The sequence below is a fragment of the Nansenia antarctica genome (genome assembly GCF_963989245.1).
Source record: "Nansenia antarctica genome assembly, contig: SUPER_8_unloc_2, whole genome shotgun sequence".
NCBI classification, from domain to species: Eukaryota; Metazoa; Chordata; class Actinopteri; order Argentiniformes; family Microstomatidae; genus Nansenia; species Nansenia antarctica.
Window position 1 is genome coordinate 193,978 of NW_027663470.1, and position 20,618 is coordinate 214,595.

At 42.1% G+C, this 20,618-nt stretch overlaps 2 protein-coding genes across 4 annotated transcripts in view; one reads left to right on the forward strand and one right to left on the reverse strand.

Annotated features, from left to right (window-relative positions):
• The window catches only part of ipo8 (importin 8), a gene marked incomplete at its 3' end in the record, with an annotated part of 46,025 nt that extends 44,556 nt beyond the window's left edge, over positions 1-1,469 (reverse strand). For all 3 annotated transcript variants that reach the window (XM_080550768.1, XM_080550767.1, XM_080550766.1), the window contains exon 1: positions 1,330-1,469. In XM_080550768.1, coding sequence (XP_080406894.1) covers positions 1,330-1,413 — 84 coding nt within the window. In that variant the 5' untranslated portion in view covers positions 1,414-1,469. The remainder of the gene's footprint in view (positions 1-1,329) is intronic.
• A 6,890-nt stretch (positions 1,470-8,359) lies between these two features.
• Positions 8,360-13,807, forward strand: LOC308164706 (major histocompatibility complex class I-related gene protein-like; the record flags this gene model as incomplete). Its single annotated transcript, XM_080550771.1, has 7 exons — positions 8,360-8,552; positions 8,811-8,872; positions 10,178-10,370; positions 10,666-10,965; positions 11,085-11,183; positions 13,356-13,373; positions 13,752-13,807. 7 exons carry the CDS (start codon positions 8,360-8,362, stop codon positions 13,805-13,807), a joined length of 921 nt encoding a protein of 306 aa, XP_080406897.1.
• Between the last annotated feature and the right edge of the window lie 6,811 nt (positions 13,808-20,618).

A 20,618-nucleotide genomic window follows, 5' to 3' on the forward strand; every position in this document is an offset into this window, starting at 1 on the left:
CTCTCTCTCTCTCTCTCTCTCTCTCTCTCTCTCTCTCTCTCTCTCTCTCTCTCTCTCTCTCTCTCTCTCTCTCTCTCTCTCTCTCTCTCTCTCTCTCTCTCTCTCTCTCTCTCTCTCTCTCTCTCTCTCTCTCTCTCTCTCTCTCTCAAGCTGACAATTTTAAGTTGTTTTTAATGTCAATCCTGCCTGTTCTCAGTCTGGCAGCCCTAATCCTTCCTAGCCCCAGTTTGGGACTAAGATGTAGCCTACTACTTTTTTTCGTTTGTTTACATTTGATATGGACGTTGTTGACATCTAGACTACAACATCCACATGTAAACAGTACTACGTCTAGTCACACACTGGGGGGGGGTTTACACAAGACCCTCCTCTGTCTGGAGAGCTGACAGCAGCTGTCTTCGACCGGAGAGAAGATACAGACAGACAGACAGACAGAGAGATGTCCAGACAGACAGACAGAGAGAGACGTCCAGACAGACAGACAGACGTCCAGACAGACAGAGAGACAGACGTCCAGATAGACAGACAGACAGACAGAGAGATGTCCAGACAGACAGACAGACAGAGAGAGACAGATGTCCAGACAGACAGAGACGTCCAGACAGACAGAGAGACAGACAGACAGAGAGAGAGACAGACGTCCAGACAGAGACGATAAATGACACTTGGTTGCATCACTGACAAACATACGATTCCTCCCATCACTTGACCAAACAAGTGCGGTGTGTGTGTGTGTGTGCCTGCCTCCCTGACTGTCTGTGTGTGTGTATGTGGTGTGTGTGCCTGCCTGTGTGTGTGTGTGTGTGTGTGTGTGTGTGTGTGTGTGTGTGTGTGTGTGTGTGTGTGCCTGCCTATGTGTGTGTGTCTCCTGAGTCCAGTCCCTGCTGCGGGCCCAGGCGACATGTGATGGAGGGAAGTCATCTTGTCGATGCACCAGACGACCTCCTTCCAGGCTCAAACCTCTCAGATATCCCGATAGACGTGTTTCTGTGAATCTATTGTGTTTCGGATAACAGCGACGGTTCATTTATCCCAATGTGGACATCTTGTCTGTATCTGCTGCGTGTGTGTGTGTGTGTGTGTGTGTGTGTGTGTGTGTGTGTGTGTATGTGTGTGTGTGTGTGTGTGTGTCGCAAACACTTGCCACTTGCTTGAACGCAGATACTTTTCAACCTCGTCCCAACAGAGAGACATGTCTGACAGCCGAATAAAGAGTCGGCACCCCGAAACACGGCCTGCGATCAGCCCGTAAACACTGACTCCCCTGGCTCACGTTCACGCTGCCCCGGAGGACAAAAACAACATGGTTTATCGGGTCCAAACACCCACCTGATTGAGTTCATTTTCCGCCGCTATCCGGAGGTTGGGATCAATCGTCCCTTTCAGCGCCTGGATGATCCTGTTGGGATCCATATGGGTTCAGTTCTGCGCTCGGGTCTCCGCGTTTACCTCCACATACATGAGCCGCTGTGGCGTCACGGACCAGGGGGAGAGCTGCGTTCAGGTCGCTCGGTCGACCGCCGGTTAACCGGGGAACCGCTCGTTAGACTTGGTTTTACAGAATTTCATCATCATAATAATGAATGATGATAATAATAATAATAATAATAATAATAATAATAATAATAATATTAATAACGATAATAATAACCTTTATTTGTATAGCACTTTTCCCGCAAACGTTGCCACTCAAAGTGCTTTACCATATCCACACAGCATAAAAACAATAATAGAGCAATAGTAATCAATAAAACACACAATAGCAGTAATATAAACTACATAATAAAACGGATAAACCATACAATCCAAGGGGCATAGAACAAAGATTAACAAAATAACAAAATAACTAAATAATATAATAATTACTATAAAAGTTAAACAAGTAAATACATATACAAATATATAGATTCATCAACTAACATTAAAATATACATTTTAAAATAATACAGTCATTTAAAGGCAATATTAAAAAGATGAGTTTGAGACTCATTTAACTATTTGCTGAGGTTGCATCCCTATGATGAAAATGATGATGATGATATCCGCTGCATTCTGTGTTTCCACATGTAAAAGTGTTTCCTATGGATGGTAGCGGCCAACTTGATTTGCCCTGCTAAAGGAAAACTAGTGGGATTCTAGCATCCCTTTTAGGGAAAGGACATGACCCAAGGTTTGTGAAATCATGATCGTGATTTGAGGAATCATGTTGCGGTTTTTACAATGTGATCCGCTGGTTGGCTCCGCCCTTCCCGGTGTAGCCCGGTCATGTGACTGGCCATCACACAGTGGAAACTATCCGAACGGACCCAAGTATGCACTTCCGGTGCTTTGACAGATTAGATCCGGTGACGGGATAAATCCAACTCGGGGAAGTCATAAATATCTACATAGATATTACCTATGGATATCTATACCGCCACAGATCATAGACATCTACATAGATATTACCTATGGATATCTATACTGACACAGATCATAGACATCTACATAGATATTACTTATGGATAGCTATACTGCCACAGATCATAGACATCTATATAGATATTACCTATGGATATCTATACCGCCACAGATCATAGATATTACTTATGGATAGCTATACTGCCACAGACCATAGACATCTACATAGATATTACTTATGGATAGCTATACTGCCACAGATCATAGACATCTACGGTACATAGATATTACCTATGGATATCTATACTGACACCGACCATAGACACAGTCTTGCTGTGTTTGACCAGTCAGTAGCAGCACAATGACACCCGGTAGCGCGCATGCGTCCATCCCCTAATTAACAACACCTGAGCTCTCAGCCCAGGTGCTCATTCTACGGAAACCCATTGAGTTCACAAAAAAATAAAATAATAATAAAATAAAAAATATATACGCCTTATCTCGTAATCCTAATTAGGAGATATGGCTCCCCTAATTACGAGACAAGGTGTTTATTTGTATTAACGTTTTTGTGAATGCAATGCGCTTCCGTACACATCCACTTACAGACAGTTGAAGTTTATTTGATTTCTAAATGTAGGCTTACTAAAACATAAGTCATATGTTGAGCAGACCTATTGTCTAAATTGTGTTATTAATGATCAATATTGTGCGCCAGACCAACTGGCCAAGTCCTTTAGATTTCGAGTGACAACCTCAGTTGAACCGTCCTGCCTGGTTTCTGATGACATACGAGCCTTTATTTGATTTCTATTGGTTCATCAAATCCTGTGTTTCTCATCAGGGGCCTCATTTATAGAACCGGTGTTACCTGTCCCATTTCCTCAACGACTCAACCAGGTAGCGCTCCACCGAGAGGGACAGTGCGCACTTTTCTGTCAATACTGGAGGTTATTTTCAGTACCAAATCCAGATGAGGGGTTTTGTGGGTTTGCTCCTCTGCGTTCACACCGCATCTGCAGGTCAGTGAGCTACAACACATTTAATACATGGACATGCTGCTGTTTTACACTTGTTCTGCCTCTTCACTGAAGACTAAAGCACTTCACATTATTCACTCCATAAAACTTGGTTTGGATGGTGTTTGCCGTATCAAATCATGGGCCTGTTTGACCTAAGTTCCTTCAATTATTTACACAATGAAATTCATTCAAATTAAAATATAAAGTATAGTCAAACTATACGTTTTTGTGTGTCACATCCATTTGGTTTGATCCCCCTTAGTGTTTGAGTGCATGGTTTAGACAAATGTACTTATTGTAAGTCTCTTTGGATGAAAGCGTCTGCTAAATGACCCAAATGTAAATGTTACTTTCCCAGAAAGCAATTCAGGACTGTTGTTTTACCAAGTGGTTTAATGACAGTTGATCAACCTATCTAATACAGTGTTTCTCTAGTCACCACACCCTTTAAAAGTATCTTTGTTGGCATCATGGAAACATACGTTTACACTAGAAGTGTGAAGATAAAAAAACAAACTAAAAGGATGTAATGTACGACTAGAATAAAGAAATGGTTAAACAAAGCTGTGTATATATAGTATACAGGTAAATAAAGATAACTTTAAATAAAAATAGAAAAGTGTGGACATTGCAGTTCAAAAATATGAATAGCCTACAAATAAATGTGTGAAAAAATTATGTACAGAGATCAGCATGGTGCAAATAGGTACTTATATACAGTTTTTTATGGTGTAAGTAAGTAAGTAAAGCTTTATTTATTTAGCACCTTTCATACAAGAAATGCAGCTCAAAGTGCTTTACAACAGGATAAAAACATATACAAGCATAAGATGAATATAAAAGCAGGGGAAGTATAGAAAACAAAAAGCAGATACACTAAAAGAAGAGAAACAAATGTAAGAAATAAAAAGATAAAACATTAATAACACAGTCTTAATCTGAGTCCCTTGCCTTGAAAATATTTCAGATATTTAAGACTTGACTTCCTGGAAAGTCCCTCGCCTTGACTTGTGTTGTGTTCCATCGGACTTCCTTTTACGGTCACAACAGCTCACAAATCTGGCTGCTATTGGTCAAAATGTTTTGTCACACTGTGTGGTTTTATGAGTGTGTTTTTTATCAAAAGGAGAAGCACCTCCTTCAGCGTGATGTCAAACATCATCAGAGTGATTCCAGTCTGACAACTACAGGGAACTCTGTGTTTGCTGCGAGGCCCCCTGTACACACCTCCACCTCCACTGGGTCAGGTCAGGGTCAGGTCAGGGTCAGGGTCAGAGTCAGGGTTGGGATAGGTTAGGGGACAACTAGCTCAACACCTAGGGTCAGGGTCAGGGTCAGGGTTAGGGTCAGGGTCTGGGTCAGGGTTAGGGTTAGGCCCCCTGTACACACCTGTAACTAGTTGAATGTTGGATAGTTCAGTAGATAACTAGTTGAATGTTGTTAGATAGTTCAGTAGATTACTAGTTGAATGTTAGATAGTTCAGTAGATAACTAGTTGAATGTTAGATAGTTCAGTAGATAACTAGTTGAATGTTGTTAGATAGTTCAGTAGATAACTAGTTGAATGTTGGATAGTTCAGTAGATAACTAGTTGAATGTTAGATAGTTCAGTCGATAACTAGTTGAATGTTAGATAGTTCAGTAGATAACTAGTTGAATGTTAGATAGTTCAGTAGATAACTCGTTGAATGTTAGATAGTTCAGTCGATAACTAGTTGAATGTTAGATAGTTCAGTAGATAACTAGTTGCATGATAGAGGGTGTAGGGTGTTAGGAGGAGGAGAGGAAAGGGGGATGATAGAGGGTATAGGGCAGGGGTCGGCAATAGGCGGCCCGCGGGCCATTGCTGGCCCATCACCAATAATATTTGGCCCAGCAGAATATTTGGAGAATCCACCTTTTTTTTTTTTTTTTTTACAATATCCGACCGACAGTCCCACATATAGCGCCTATAATGTCCGAATAGAGAATCTACCTCCACCTGAATAATGCTTATTGTACTTTTATCCATGTTGAGAGTGAATGACACAGGGACAGACAATCAGGCAGCGGGGTGCACCGAAGCGCACTGACGCTGAACCCCTCATAGTGAATCATAAGTAGGTGGACAACGTGTAGTGCTGAAATAGCCGTATGTGGTTTGAAAAAAATAACACCAGCTCAGTAAATAATTCAAACGTAATGTTTACGTATATGTGACTGCAACACACATATGAACAGTAACAAAGCAAATTCAGTTTAATATTCTGAAAAACATTGACAACAAAATCGATGAAAAAAAGAAAAGAAAGAAAAGTAATCCGCTTATGCGAGGGGTGGTGGTGCATAGGCCTATGCTCCTGAAACGACAGAGCAAACACGCTATTAGGGATAATAATTACAATGAGCCATTCATTCAAAATATACAAAATACAATTAGGTTATTAAATACAATAACGACAGGCTTGGTACTCACTTAATGTGAAAAGTGGCATCTCCCATCGGTCAGTATTTGCTTGATATCTGGTTATATGGACGTCACTTTAATCCGCAGGCAGTTCTCATTTTTTTTTTTGCATCAATCGATTCCTCTCGTGCGTCTTTATCACATTCATTGAGGAAAAGGACGACTCGCATGTATAGAAAGGGAACATTGTGAGCACGGAAGATGTGAGTCTCACAACGGCTTTGCGTTGATGAAACCAGGTAGGATGAACATTATAGTTCGCTGTCCATTCCTCTTTAAATGCCCTGTTTTCACCGTCAACTTTCCTCTTTACACCTTTGGAGAGTGACATGATGTTTCTCTTGCTAGTTAGCAGGTTAAATGTTTAGCTAACTTCACCCGGCACGCAAACAACCAATCCAATAATAATGTGACCTTGTCTGGGAGGAGGGGGGAATCATTCAGAATGAAAGTATGTTAAATAATTATTAGAATAAGCTAGGCTGCGCTACATCATCAGTCCACACATTTATTATTCAAAACTATGGAAAAGGGTGAAACTACGTTTCAACGTTGTTGAGAATCACAACACAAACTTGCTAGTCAAGCCAAAATACTGCAACGTAATGGATTGGACTGCTACCTAGTTAACTACAACACTACTTTACATTGTTACCTAGTTAACTACAACACTACTTTACATTGTTACCTAGTTAACTACAACACTACTTTACATTGTTACCTAGTTAACTACAACACTACTTTACATTGTTACCTAGTTAACTACAACACTACTTTACATTGTTACCTAGTTAACTAGAACACTACTTTACATTGTTACCTAGTTAACTAGAACACTACTTTACATTGTTACCTAGTTAACTACAACACTACTTTACATTGTTACCTAGTTAACTACAACACTACTTTACATTGTTACCTAGTTAACTACAACACTACTTTACATTGTTACCTAGTTAACTAGAACACTACTTTACATTGTTACCTAGTTAACTACAACACTACTTTACATTGTTACCTAGTTAACTACAACACTACTTTACATTGTTAGCAGGCTTTGAGTCGACAGTCTCTTATAGTCTGAAGATTCACCATCAGTGTGACCAAATAAGTTCAGAATAGATTTCAAGATCCTTCTGCTATCCTATCCTTGTTTATAAAGCTCTCACTGGAATAGCACTAGAATATTTGAAAGACCTTTTGCTAGCATATCAGCCCAATAGAGCTCTCAGGTCTTCTGACGATGGTTTTCTCTGTGTACCACATGTACAAAAGAAGAGATTTGGTGAGGCTGCATTCTCATTTTATGCACCCAAATTGTGGAATGCACTGCCAGTTTACATTAGGGATGCAACCTCAGCAAATATTATGTTCAAGTCAAGTCTAAAAACCCATTTTTTAAAATATTGCCTTTAAGTTACAAAAGAATGAAATGATGATTATATAATGATTAAAGCACTTTGAGCTGCAACGTTTGCAGGAAAAGCGCTATACAAATAAAGTTATTATTATTATTATTATTAATTTCCGCGTTGTTGAAATTCAATGACACATCGCTAGTTAACTAACACAGCTTGTTCTGTGAGCCTGCTAACAATGTAAAGTAGTGTTCTAGTTAACTTGGTAGCAGTGGGTGGATTACTCACTGAGTCCATTGCGTTGCAGTATGTGTGTTTGCTCGACTAGCGAATTTGTGTTGTGATTTTCAACGACGTTGAGACGTTGAGTCCGAACATTTTGATTGGTTGCCGGCATGCGGACCAAAACAGTAGACCGTGTCACAAATGCTTTGGTATTGACATGTTTATTTCTTTTGTTTACATTGGAAGAACACAAAAAAGCACAGAAAAAAACCTAATCTGATCACACAGAACTCAGAAGTTGGACTGGACAAAATGTCCTATTTCAAAATTGTAAATAATTGTATTTCACCAATGTAATGCTCCTTTCATTTGTATTTAAACTCACCTGTGGCAAGTTACAGGTGCTGGCAATATAGAACACTTCACACAATCACACCAGTTAAAATGGAGAAAAGTTGACTCAACCATGGACAATCTCAGTTCCAGTAGAGGTGTAAGACATTCATACATGTTTACAGGAAGCGATTGATTTCAGTTATTTTTTCCAAAGGGTGTGCTACCAAAAAATAAGTTTAGTAGTAATTTTGTCCAGTTCATTTTTTGTTCTGTGTGGAATGATATCAGATTTGCCTTTTTCTCTCTTTTTTGTGTTGTTCCAATGCAAACAAAATAAATAAACATATGAATACCAAAGCATTTGTAACTGCAACACTTTTCTTGGAGACGTGGTGCATTATCTGACAGAAGTGCAGGGGTGCCAATCTTTTTGGCCATGACTGTGTAGTGTGTACATAGTATTATATCTCTGCATACTTTCATCCATGTTTCTTCTAGTGACCCACTCCCTTCACTATCTCTACACTGCATCCTCTGGAGTTCCAAACCTTCCAGAGTTTGTGGTTGTGGCGATGGTGGATGGTGTTCTGATTGGACACTATGACAGCAACACCAAGAGAGCTGTGGCCAAACAGGACTGGATGAACAACGCAACTGCAAACGACCCACAACTCTGGGAGAGGAACACTCAGCGGTTAATGGTCGTCCAGCAGGAATACAAAACAAACATTGGTGATCTAAAGCAGCGTTTCAACCAGAGTGGAGGTAAGAGCAACACCTTCTTTACTGTTACATTCCTTTTGATGGTTTTAACCATCATTGATATTTCCGTGTTGTTCTCTTGGATCTGGGAAAGTTCTGACATGATCCGTCTCACATTGAAAAGCATCAACATGATCTATGATCCAGCTCGTGTGGCGTTGATGAGGCGACTGGTTGGCTCGGGCTGGGGCGCCGGCGCAAGGACCTTGCGCACGGCAGCCCCAGCCCTCGTTTATTCAACCAGTGAATACTGCGCCCCAGTATGGTGTCGCAGTGACCACACCCACCTCATCGACTCGCCTATAAACGAAGCCTTGCGCATTGTAACAGGATACCTGCGTCCTACCCCTGTGGACAACCTTCCCATCCTAGCAGGCATCCAGCCCGCAGGCATCCAGCCCGCAGGCCTCCGCCGCATGGGAGCCACAGCACGTCTCGCCTGCCGGGCCGTGGAGCTTAATAACCATCTGCTCCATGATAGGCTCACTATAACAGCGGAGCCCTCCCGGCATCTCAAGTCGAGACACCCATTTGTGCCTGCCGCACAGGATCTCAGGCAGCCATGCAGAGATCTTAACATCAGTGGATTGCCCAGTGTACCACCCACCCAACGGGATGCAGGGTCTGTCGGCATTAGATGACGAGACGATGACGTGGCTACTGGAGGGGTGTCCAGAAATGTAGTGCGGGTGAGCCCCTCAACCAGGTCTCGGGGTGGTAAAAGGGTAGCCCCTCGGCCCCGAGCCTGGTGGAGTGGAGAGGAAACAACAACCCATACACCGAAGAAGAAGAACATGATCCTGCATGGGAGATAAAACACTGTTGAACTGAACTGACCAGAATAACCTAGAGGACCTTCTGCCATGTTGAGGGACCGTCAGACACAGAACCTTTCATTCTGGACCTTTACATTCTCACTACACACACACACACACGCGCGCGCACACACACACTCGCGCGCACACACACACACACTCGTGCGCGCACACACACTCGCACGCACACACACACTCGCGCACACACACTCGCACACACACACACACACACACACACACACACACCACTCGACACATCCTATTTAACACATTTCCACCTAAAAACCAGACCGAAACTAAACTGCTTATAACTTTAGAAATCTGATGATCAGAGGCTGAAGCAGGAAGCATCATAGTTCAGAATAACATACTACACATGACAAGGAGATAAAGTAATCATTAATCAAATTAAAGCAGAATTTGGGACCAACTATTGGGCTGTCGGGGTTAAGAGGTGAATATTAGTACTCTGCGTTGGGAAGATCTCGTATGTAAACTGAGGAGAATTGAATAAAATGATTTTTGATGATCCCAGGTCTGTTGATTCTGTCTGTTTTTATTTTTTTTAAACTAAAATCTCCCTCTCTCCCCTCTCTCTCTCTCCGTCTCTGTCTCTCTGTCTCGGTCTCTCTCTCTCTCTCACTCACTCTCCCTCTCTTTCCCTCTCTCTCTCTCTCTCTCTCTCTCTCTCTCTCTCTCTCTCTCTCTCTCTCTCTCTCTCTCTCTCTCTCTCTCTCAGATGTACATATTGTCCAGAGTATGTCTGGTTGTAGTTGGGATGAGGAGACTGGAGTCACAGGGGGGTTTCTGCAGTATGGTTATGATGGAGAGGACCTCCTGTCCTTTGACCTGCGGACGTTGACATGGATCGCTCCAGTGTCACAGGCCGTCATCTACAAACACAGGAAGGACAGAGAGCTAGCTTATAATGAGTGGTTAAAACACACCCTCACCCAGTTCTGCATTGAATGGCTGAAGAGGCTCGTGCAGTACGGGAAGAGGACAGGTACACACACACTGACACGTCACCTGACACAACATGTTCATATTCAACTACTTTGAAGTGGAACAATTACATTCCTTCTATTTCCTCTCTCTCTCCCTCTTTTATTTCATGCTCCTTTTTTCTCCCCCTTCCCATCTCTCTCTCTCTTCCTCTCTTTCTCTCTCTCTTCCTCCCTCTCTCTCCTTCTCTCTCCCCCTCCCTCCCCCCCAAACGTATGCTTTTCCCCCCTCTCTCTCCTTCTCCTTCTCTCTCCCCTCTCCTTCTCGCCCTCCCTCTCCCCCTCCCTCCCCCCCAGTCCCTCCCTCAATGTCTCTGCTCCAGAAGACCCCCTCCTCTCCAGTCACCTGCCACGCTACAGGTTTCTACCCCAGAGAAGTTGTGATGTTCTGGAGGAGAGATGGACAGGAGGTGTATGAGGATGTGGACTACGGAGAGCTTCTCCCCAACCATGACGGAACCTTCCAGATGAGGACTCACCTCCGTGTGAAGCCTGAGGACTGGGAGAAGAACCAGTATGACTGTGTGGTTCAGCTCTCTGGGATGGAGGACGACATCATCATCACACTGGAGCGCTCCGTGATAAAGACCAACAGAGGTAAGAAGACACAACGTCCCTTCAGGATCTCTTACTGAGTGACAGAGAAAGTGGCTTGGTTGAGAGGAAACCAAATTGTGACCCTAAGTTCCAGTCTGACTGCTCTGTGTTGGTTACAGGTACCACTGACCCCCTGGGCCTCATCATTGGAGCTGTGGTCGGACTCCTCCTCCTCATCATCATCACTGTGTTCTTCATCATGAAGAAGAGCAAGAAAGGTGAAAAACGCCTCCTCTTCATCTTATCATCAGTGGAGGTGTTGTTGTCAGTATGTTAGCAGTGATGAAGTCGTCTGTATTGATGTGTTCTAGTGGAGTTGGTAGATGTAGATGTTTCACCAGGAATAGTGTTGTGATGTGAAGTCAGGGCTGTAGAAGTAGCGCCTCTAAGGAATCTAAAGAGAACACATGCGTGTTATCAGGTTTGATCCTGTCAGGAATACCAAATACACTAGAAATACAGGATGTGACATATGTAGTTAGTAACGTCTCATACATGTTGTTTAGTTAGTAAAGTGTCATACATTTTGGTTAGTTAGTAAAGTGTCATACATGTTAGTTAAGGCCGATTTAAGCTTCTGCGTCGAATTTACGCGCATCTACGCCGTAGCCTACGTAAGGTGTCTCGCACTTTAATAATAATAATAATAATACATTTTATTTATAAAAGCACTACAACACAGTAAGATAATACATTTTATTTATAAAAGCACTACAACACAGTAAGATAAAGCAAAAAACATTCAATTAAAAGGCTAAAAAAAGTCTCTATTAAAAAGGTGGGTTTTAAGGCCTCGTTTAAAAGCATCCACAGACTGTGGTGCCCTTAGGTGGTCAGGCAGAGCATTCCACAGCCTGGGAGCAGCCGAGCAGAAGGCCCAATCTCCCATCGTGCGGAGCTTGGTCCTGGGGGTCTTGAGGAGGTTGGTGGCAGTAGAACGGAGGGTGCGTGAGGAGGTCTGAGGGGTATGGAGGAGTTCCTTGAGGTAGGGGGGGGCAGTTCCATGGATGCACTGGTGGGTGAGGAGGGAGACCTTGAATTCAATTCTGAGGGAGACAGGGAGCCAGTGAAGTGATTTGAGGATGGGGGTGATGTGATCATATTTGCGCACCCTCATCAGGATCCTAGCAGCGCTGTTCTGGATGTATTGAAGTTTCTGGAGGCAGCTGCTAGGAATCCCGATGAGGAGTGCGTTGCTTTACTTTACACTTCTACGTAGGTCACTCTGCAATTACACCGTCACATCGCTAGGTGGCAGTGTGTTTTCTATGCCCCTGTGCTGTGCCTTTTCCGGTTAGCTATCATTCTGACAATGCCGACGGTCGGTGGACTCATAGCGGCATAATAGCGATCAAAAAACTTATTTTTGTTATGCTTGTTGTAAAGAAAATGTCTATAATGCATTGAAATGACAGTAAACTAAGATAATAAGATGGTTATCATACATTTTCAAATCTTTATTAATAAGTAATTACAGAAAAAGTAAATGACATTTCTGTCATGACTTCCGCATTTACGAGAGAGTCAGAATGTGACGCTACCAAGCGGACCAATCACAGTTCTTATAGATAACTTAACATTAAATATGTCTATCATAAATATAATTTAAACCCAACGAACAGCCATGGGGCTCCCTGTAACTAATAATTTATTTCTAAATAAACAGGATTGTACATCTCGTAAATGTGAATCGCGCTCCTTATAGGAAGGCTGTGCCTGACGCTTCCATAGGGCGCTCTACTCAAAGCGGCATAATAGCGATTTTTTTTTGTTATGCTTGTTGTAAATAAAAGTTCTATGATGCATTGAAATGACATTAAACTAAGATAATACGATGGTTATCATAATTTTTCAAATCTTTATTAATAAGTAATTACAGAAAAAGTAAATGACATTTCTGTCATGGCTTCCTTATTTTGGCCGACGAGAGAGTCGGAATCTTGTCGGAATCATGTGTTACCAAGCGGACCAATCACAGAGCTTACGGTTGCATAGAAACTGACGCATACTTACATTTTTGGAGAGGTGCGCGTTAATCTACGCCGTAGGCTACGCAAGGCTACGTAGGCTACGCAAGGCTACGCCGTAGCCTACGCCGTCGATTTTACGCAGGAGCGTAAACTGGGCTTAGTAAAGTTCATACATGTTGGTTAGTTAGTAAAGTGTCATACATGTTGGTTAGTTAGTAAAGTGTCATACATGTTGGGTAGTTAGTAAAGTGTCATAAATGTTTAGTTAGTTAGTAAAGTGTCATACATGTTGGTTAGTTAGTAAAGTGTCATACATGTTGGTTAGTTAGTAAAGTGTCATACATGTTGGTTAGTTGTAATATTCTACTAAATCAAACTATAAGAGTCAGTAATATCTTCATGTACAACTCTGTGTTTCAGGCTTCTCCCAAGCTAGCAGTAAGTATTCTCCACCTTCATGTTGCATTTACAAATGTACACTGAACTGAATGACAATCATGTGTGGCTGTTCACCATGTATCTTTTACTAGAAACCATAAAAACTAAAAAATTTGCTTGCTTCAACATCTAATTTAATATTGCATCTATTTAGTTGTTGTTGTTGTGTTTTATACTGTGTGAATGTTAATCTGCTACGGTGCGTCTTGGCCAGGGCTCCCTTGAAAAAGAGATTCATATCTCAAAGGGACCTGGATAAATAAAGCATGAATGAATACATGTAAATGTTGTTGACGTATAACATGGGACTGTTTCCATGTCAGAATGTAGTTCTGTATTCCTGGTTAGTTGAACCGGCCTTGTCTTGTTTCCTCGTAGCTTCTGACGATAGTTCCAACAACTCTGCACCCAAAGATGAGGTTTCTCTGCACTGATCAAACAGGTGAGATTCTAGTTGTGGAAACAGACTTCATCCATGCATATGACACTAGTCCTCTGTTGACATGAGTCAGTGATTTAGGGCCGACATGTTAGGCAGTTCTAGAGTAGGTGGTGTCCATGAATGAATGAATGAATGAATGGTCTTTATTGTCATTAATACAGTACAGGTACCATACAACGAAATTTAGGAGGGGTGAGTAAGGCACTTAGCCCTCAGTTACTCCAGGGAGATTGTCCCTGTAATCTCTTACTGTAAATCGCTTTGGATTAAAGCGTAGACTGCTAAATGGTAAAAAATCTAAAATACCTCACTTACATCACTGAACTCAGTATTGACTGTGTGTGTATGTGTGTGTGTGTGTGTGTGTGTGTGTGTGTCCTAACAGGAGAGAAGCAGAGACCGGAGGAGGATATGAAGTCATCTCATCTGACGTAGATTAGATGCACCAGGGGCCTCATTTATAGAACGTGCTTAGATCAAATTTTGATCTTACCCGTGTCATACGCAGAAATCCACGTCAAGTCGATTTGAACGTGGAAACGATCAAATCTCTACGTCGTGTTTTCGACTTGCGTACGCAAATCACCTACTGGTTATGCAGAGTTATTACAGCCATGTGAGCCGCACTGCCTACTGTCATTCATGCAAGTGGCTCGTAATAAAATTAACGATGTTGATATCAGCCGAGAAAATTAGTTTAATTCAAGATTTAAAAGGAACTGATGTTTATGATTGTATTTCAGTCTTTCTTTATATCCCTCCGGAGCTGTCTATCTCTCTTCAACATGCCTATATACACAGTCCAAATCATCCCCCGTCTAATTGAGTCAACTGGTATTATGCTTATCACCAAGTTCTCCCATACTGTGCTGATGGACTATGAAAGTGACCTTGTGTAACCTTAGGTGCGTTGTTGTCAACAACAAGAGAGTGAAAGTATGTCGTTTCCAGGAAGGAAATTTCTGAGGTAATAAAGGTATGAGGAACCTTTGTGTTAAAATAATTTAGTGGTGACTGGAATGGGTGTATGGTGTCACATCAACATCAGTTATCTGCAAAGTAAATAACTCTTCCAAACAAACAAACAGGTGAACTTATCAAATTCTTATCAAATCAAACTTATCAAATTCTGTGTCAGAAAAAAAAAAGCTTACTTTTACCTTGAGCTTACAAAATGTGTGGGTCTTTGAGTTGGACTCCCTGTGGTCACTAAAGTTTCTTCTAAGCAATCTTACTAACATACAATACTATTATGGCCAATTAACCCTTATCTACACAGCAGTGTGGTTGTACATCCACCATAGTTGTTGTAACAGTGCTGAGAGGGATAATGTGAGGAACAGATACAGGAACAGATAGGGTCAGGCCTGGGGCCTCATTTATAAAAAAAAGTACTTGAACGTCATCTTTGACTTGCACGTAAGCACATTTTTCTAAACAGACGTAAGCATTATTTATAAAACGGGCTGCGCTTGTTTAAAATTGCATACGTCTGTCGTTCTATAAATACCAAATATACTTGAAATTGAACGCAGGTGAATGAGCTTTGTATTTATGCCCTGTCATAACGGGGTGCGGACACCAGTGACCACTCGGTGAGCTTCCCGTCTTTGAAAACGAGTCTATAGATCTACTTGAATCATTGCATGCATTCAATTGGATGCAGAACTGGAGCGGGACGGGTGCGTGGGACCAGGGCCGCTTTAAGGGGGGGCTAGCTGGGGCGGTGGCACAGGGCCTCGCGCTTTGGAGGGCCTCGCGTGAGGCAGTGGTACCCTGGCTGGCGAGGCCCTCCAAAGCACCAGGCAAGGGACCATTTTATTATGTTTGCCTTTAATACATTTCTAAATGTTCACACATGTGATAATCATAGTCAAGCATATATCTAAAATCTAGCATACCTGTAGGACAGGGAGATTCTTAGCAACAGAAAAAAGTAATTTCCCCCTACGACACCAACGTGAATTTTGGGCGCGCGTTGACACGTGTTGTGCATAATGACTGCTTAGTGCAACGTACAAAATGCAGAGGGAACGAGACCGAGGAAGAAAATGTTAATCGGGTGCTGAAAAAATAAATAAAAATAAAAGAAAGGAAGGCTTCAGGGCCTCGCTTAGAGGTTCGTTCGAAACATTTCTAAAAACAAGTGGCTCCCGTTAGCACCGAAGAAGCTAACGTTACTGCTAGCACTAGCAATGCTAGTAGTAGCACGGCACAGCCCCCCCTGAGAGGCACAGCCCCCCCTGAGAGGCACAGCCCCCCCTGAGAGGCAAAGATGATGTCTCGGAGGTGGAGGAGGACAACAGCTACACCGGCAGCAGTGGGGCTGCCCAGCCCCAGGTGATGATGGTCAGGAGTGGCGAAGTAGAGGATACGGAGGCGGAAGATGGAGCTACTCAGAGCAGCAGCAGCAGGGCTGAGAGTGATGGAACGCAAGACGAGCCTACGGTGTCAGATATGTCATGTATGATGATCCTGGTAATTGGCCAGTACATATGGACTCTACAGTTACAGAAGTGATCATTAGAAGAGGTCCCCCAAAGATGAAACCTGGATTTAGTTATCCTAAAAATAATGAGAACAGAAACTTTAGTGAAACTTTATTTCTCTGAAAACTACCAAATGGGGAAAAAATAGAAAGAAAGTGGCTTGTGTAGGCTACTCTCAAAAACGGCCATGTCTTTTTGCTTTTGGCTGTAAGCTTTTCAACATAAAGGATAGGCCTACATGGTGGTGAATAACATCTCTATTCATGTCAATTTGGCTTGTGCGTATTTAATGTTGGGTATGATGACTGCTTTATCCTAAATCCTAATCCTTTACGAGTATAAAACGTTTGAAATGAAACAAACATGGTTGTAAACTATCTGAATAAGTAGATATTCTATTGTCTATCAGCACAGCGTGTGAGCGCATTTCTTGCAATATATCGGTGCGTGCTGTCGCGCGGTTATAATAGTAGCCTACGTCATCATTATAAAAGGCCTCGCAAATCTGACTTCGCACAGGGCCTCGCATATCTCCCACACAGCCCTGCGTGGGACTGCCATGTACCATATGCAGTATATATATATATATATATATATGCCATATCATATTGAAAAATATGATGACAAATATATGTGGGACGGAGGTATGATGTGTGGTGTGGTATTAGATTTATGATTTCTGTGGGTTGGCACCGCTCATAGCCTACCTGTTGTCTTGTGTATTTGTAATAGACACTATGTAATGACATACCATAGGATATATTAACATATATTAACATATATATTATATACATTATTAAACCTGATAGCATAGAACACTTTAATTAATTTAATTAGATCCCTTGTGTTGTTCCTGTCTTGTTCCTGTTCATGTGGAAAGATGACTGACCCGTTCACCAGAGCTTTTGTTTCTTCTTATATTCCCAAATGTTGATTTTGGCAAGCCCAAGGTTTCTGACTTTCACTGACAAACCACACTGTACAGTAAACTGGATAATGATGTGCAAACTTTTTTTATTGTTTTATTTTTGTAACAATACAGTATCCTCACACAAATTTGAAAATAATTATATTAATTACATAATTACACATTAGAGATCGACATTCTGTACGTGGAAAGCATTCTTTTATTAAATAATGCTGATGATCAATGTATATCTTCTATTAATCAGTGTAGCCTTTTCTTGACGGTGAATTCAAAATATCATTCTATATAAAAAATGTATCAAACATACACACTACAATCATTAAGTCTTAAAATATTGTAAAACATTTATTTATAGCTAGATTATCCTACTTGATTATGTTCAACCATTTCATTTCAGTATTACTGCAGGATTCAATTTCACTTCATGATTGTGTTGTATTAACAGGATTTATCATACATTGAAAAGGCTTTAAGCATGAAGAACAGTATGTAAAAGCACTGATGAATGGGTCAGTTACAGTATCTTTCCACATGAACAGGAACAAGACAAGTGATCTAATTAAATTAATTAAAGTGTCCTATGCTATCAAGTTTAATAATGTATATAATATATATGTTAATATATCGTACGGTATGTCATTGCATAGTGTACTGTATATTACAAATACACAAGCCGCAGGACAACAGGTAGGCTATGAGCGGTGCCAACCCACAGAAATCAAAAATCTAATAAAAACCCTACCAAGTGTCTATTGATTGTCTATGAAAGTCTATGAAACAAGACAGTGAAAGTATGTCGTTTCCAGGAAGGACATTTCTGAGGTAATGAAAGTATGAGGAACCTTTGGTTAAAATAATGTGTTGGTGACTGGAATGGCTGTATGGTTTCACATCAACATGTTATCTGATGTGTGTATGGTTTCACATCAACATGTTATCTCTCTCCTTCGCACCCTGCACTGGCTCCCGATAGCAGCTCGCATAAGATTCAATCAGCTTGCATACCAGGCAGCTAAAGGGACAGCCCCTGCCTACCTAAAGGAAATGGTAACCCCCCAAACTCCAGCCCGCTCACTCCGCTCCTCCACCTCGGCTGGCCGACTGGCCCCACCACCTCTACACAGCAGTCGGGCTGCCCGATCACGTCTCTTCACAACACTGGCTCCCCGCTGGTGGAATGAGCTCCCCACAGCTGTCAGAACTGCAGAGTCACTACCCATCTTCCGTCGTAGACTGAAGACCCATCTCTTCAGGTTACACCTTAACTGCTGCTCCTCCTGAGACATCTTCTGACCCTCACCACTACGTCTCCTAAAGACACCCGCTTTCCCCTCTACTGTGTCCCTAAAAACTTCTATTGCCCCCCTTGTGGGGAGTAGATGGAAAAACAAAAACAAAAAAGGTTTTAGAAGAAGGTGATACGAGAAGGTTTTTCCTTCTATCAATGGCCCCGGGCCTGAGCTGGATTACTCTTCCTGCTACGAATGGTGGACTGATGATTCACATGCTTAGTATTAAAATGTATTGATTGTAAGTCGCTTTGGAATAAGGCGTCTGCTAAATGCCAAACATTTACATGTAAAATGATGTGCGTGTCCAAAGTAAATTACTCTTCCATGTGTAGTAACAACACAGGTGAACAACACAGGTGAGCTTATCAAATTCTGCGTCCGATACTAAGGTTAAGACAACAACATTGACGTTTGCATGATTAGTTAGTTTAAAGAAGCTTACTTTCATGTGCTTACAAAATGTGTGGGTGTTTGAATTGGACTCCCTGTGGTCACTAAAGTTTCTTCTAAGCAACCTGACTAACATACAACACTATTATGGCCAATTAACCCTTATCTACACAGCAGTGTGGTTGTACATCCACCATAGTTGTTGTAAGAGTGCTGAGAGGGATAATGTGAGAGGAACAGATACAAGCCTGCACGGCATCATTAGGGTCAGGCCTGGAGCGAGTGAAACCTCTAAACATCACCAGCTCCCATTGGTCATTCATTCCCCCTCCTCTGCACTTTTCCCAAGTTGTTGCTCTAAAGATAAAGTAAGTAAATAAATAAATAGATATAGATAGATAGATAAATATGGATATAGATATGGATATGGATATAGATAGGATATAGATATCCTATGTCATTCCATGGCCAGTGTATTCTAGGCGGTTTAAAAACAAAAGTGACCGTCTGTAACCTTAGGTGCCTTATTGTCAACTAAAACAGACGAACTACGGAAGGAGATTCCTGAACTAATGAAAGTGTGAGAAACCTTTGTGTTAAAAGAATGTGTTGGTGACCTGGAACAGGTTATGTGTTATCTAATGTGCGTGCATCATTCACAAAGCAAATACCTCTTTCAGTATCAAGTATCAAGGAAGCATTAAGCCAGTCCTGGTCGCAAGCTTCCTTTTTGGCAAGCTAAACAATCACATCTTTCACCAAGGAGGTCTTCAATTAACACCCTAAGTTGCCCAAACCCTGAATGAACACAGAACGAAGACAGGAGTCTGCCATGGACAAGCTAATGGGCAGAGGACAGTAGTACTTCTCTAACTGGCGCCCACAACCAAAGCTGAGGGAATTATCATCTCTCTCTCTCTCTCTCTCTCTCTCTCTCTCTCTCTCTCTCTCTCTCTCTCTCTCTCTCTCTCTCTCTCTCTCTCTCTCTCTCTCTCTCTCTCTCTCACACACACACACACACACACACACACACACACACACACACACACACACACACACACACACACACACACACACACACACACACACACACACACACACACACACACACACACACACACAGTTGAGGGAATTATTACTGTTGTTGCTATGGCTACCTGATACAGCGCTTTAGCTGGCAATGTAGCTAGCATTCGCGATTAGCGATTATGCTAACACGAACTTCGTAGAACAAGAACAGAAACTACGAACATGATTTAACTTTCTATGTCTTAACTAAACCGACGTGTTCAACCCCTTCTCCTCTACTTCCATGGCCCAGCATTGTTGGGATGTTGTGGTGTTGTTTGTCTGGCTTCTACCGACATTGAGCATGTCTCCAGAGAGTCCATGAAGTCAGCTTCAGTTACATAGAAGGAGCTGGCTCGCCCTCTAGCAGTTAACAATACAGACCTCATCACTGGTGCTTCCCATACTCACCATGAGCTGGTGTCAACATGGACAGGTTGTTTAGTTAGGGTCGACACTTATATCAGCCCCGTCGTGGAGCTAGCTAAAGCATTTTGAGAAGGATGCGAGGGATGATGGGAGGAGGAGAGAGGAGAGGTAGGGCGAGGCAGGCCAGGTAGGAGAGGGGAGGTGAGGGATGAAGGGAGGAGGAGAGAGGAGAGGTAGGGCGAGGCAGGCCAGGTAGGAGAGGGGAGG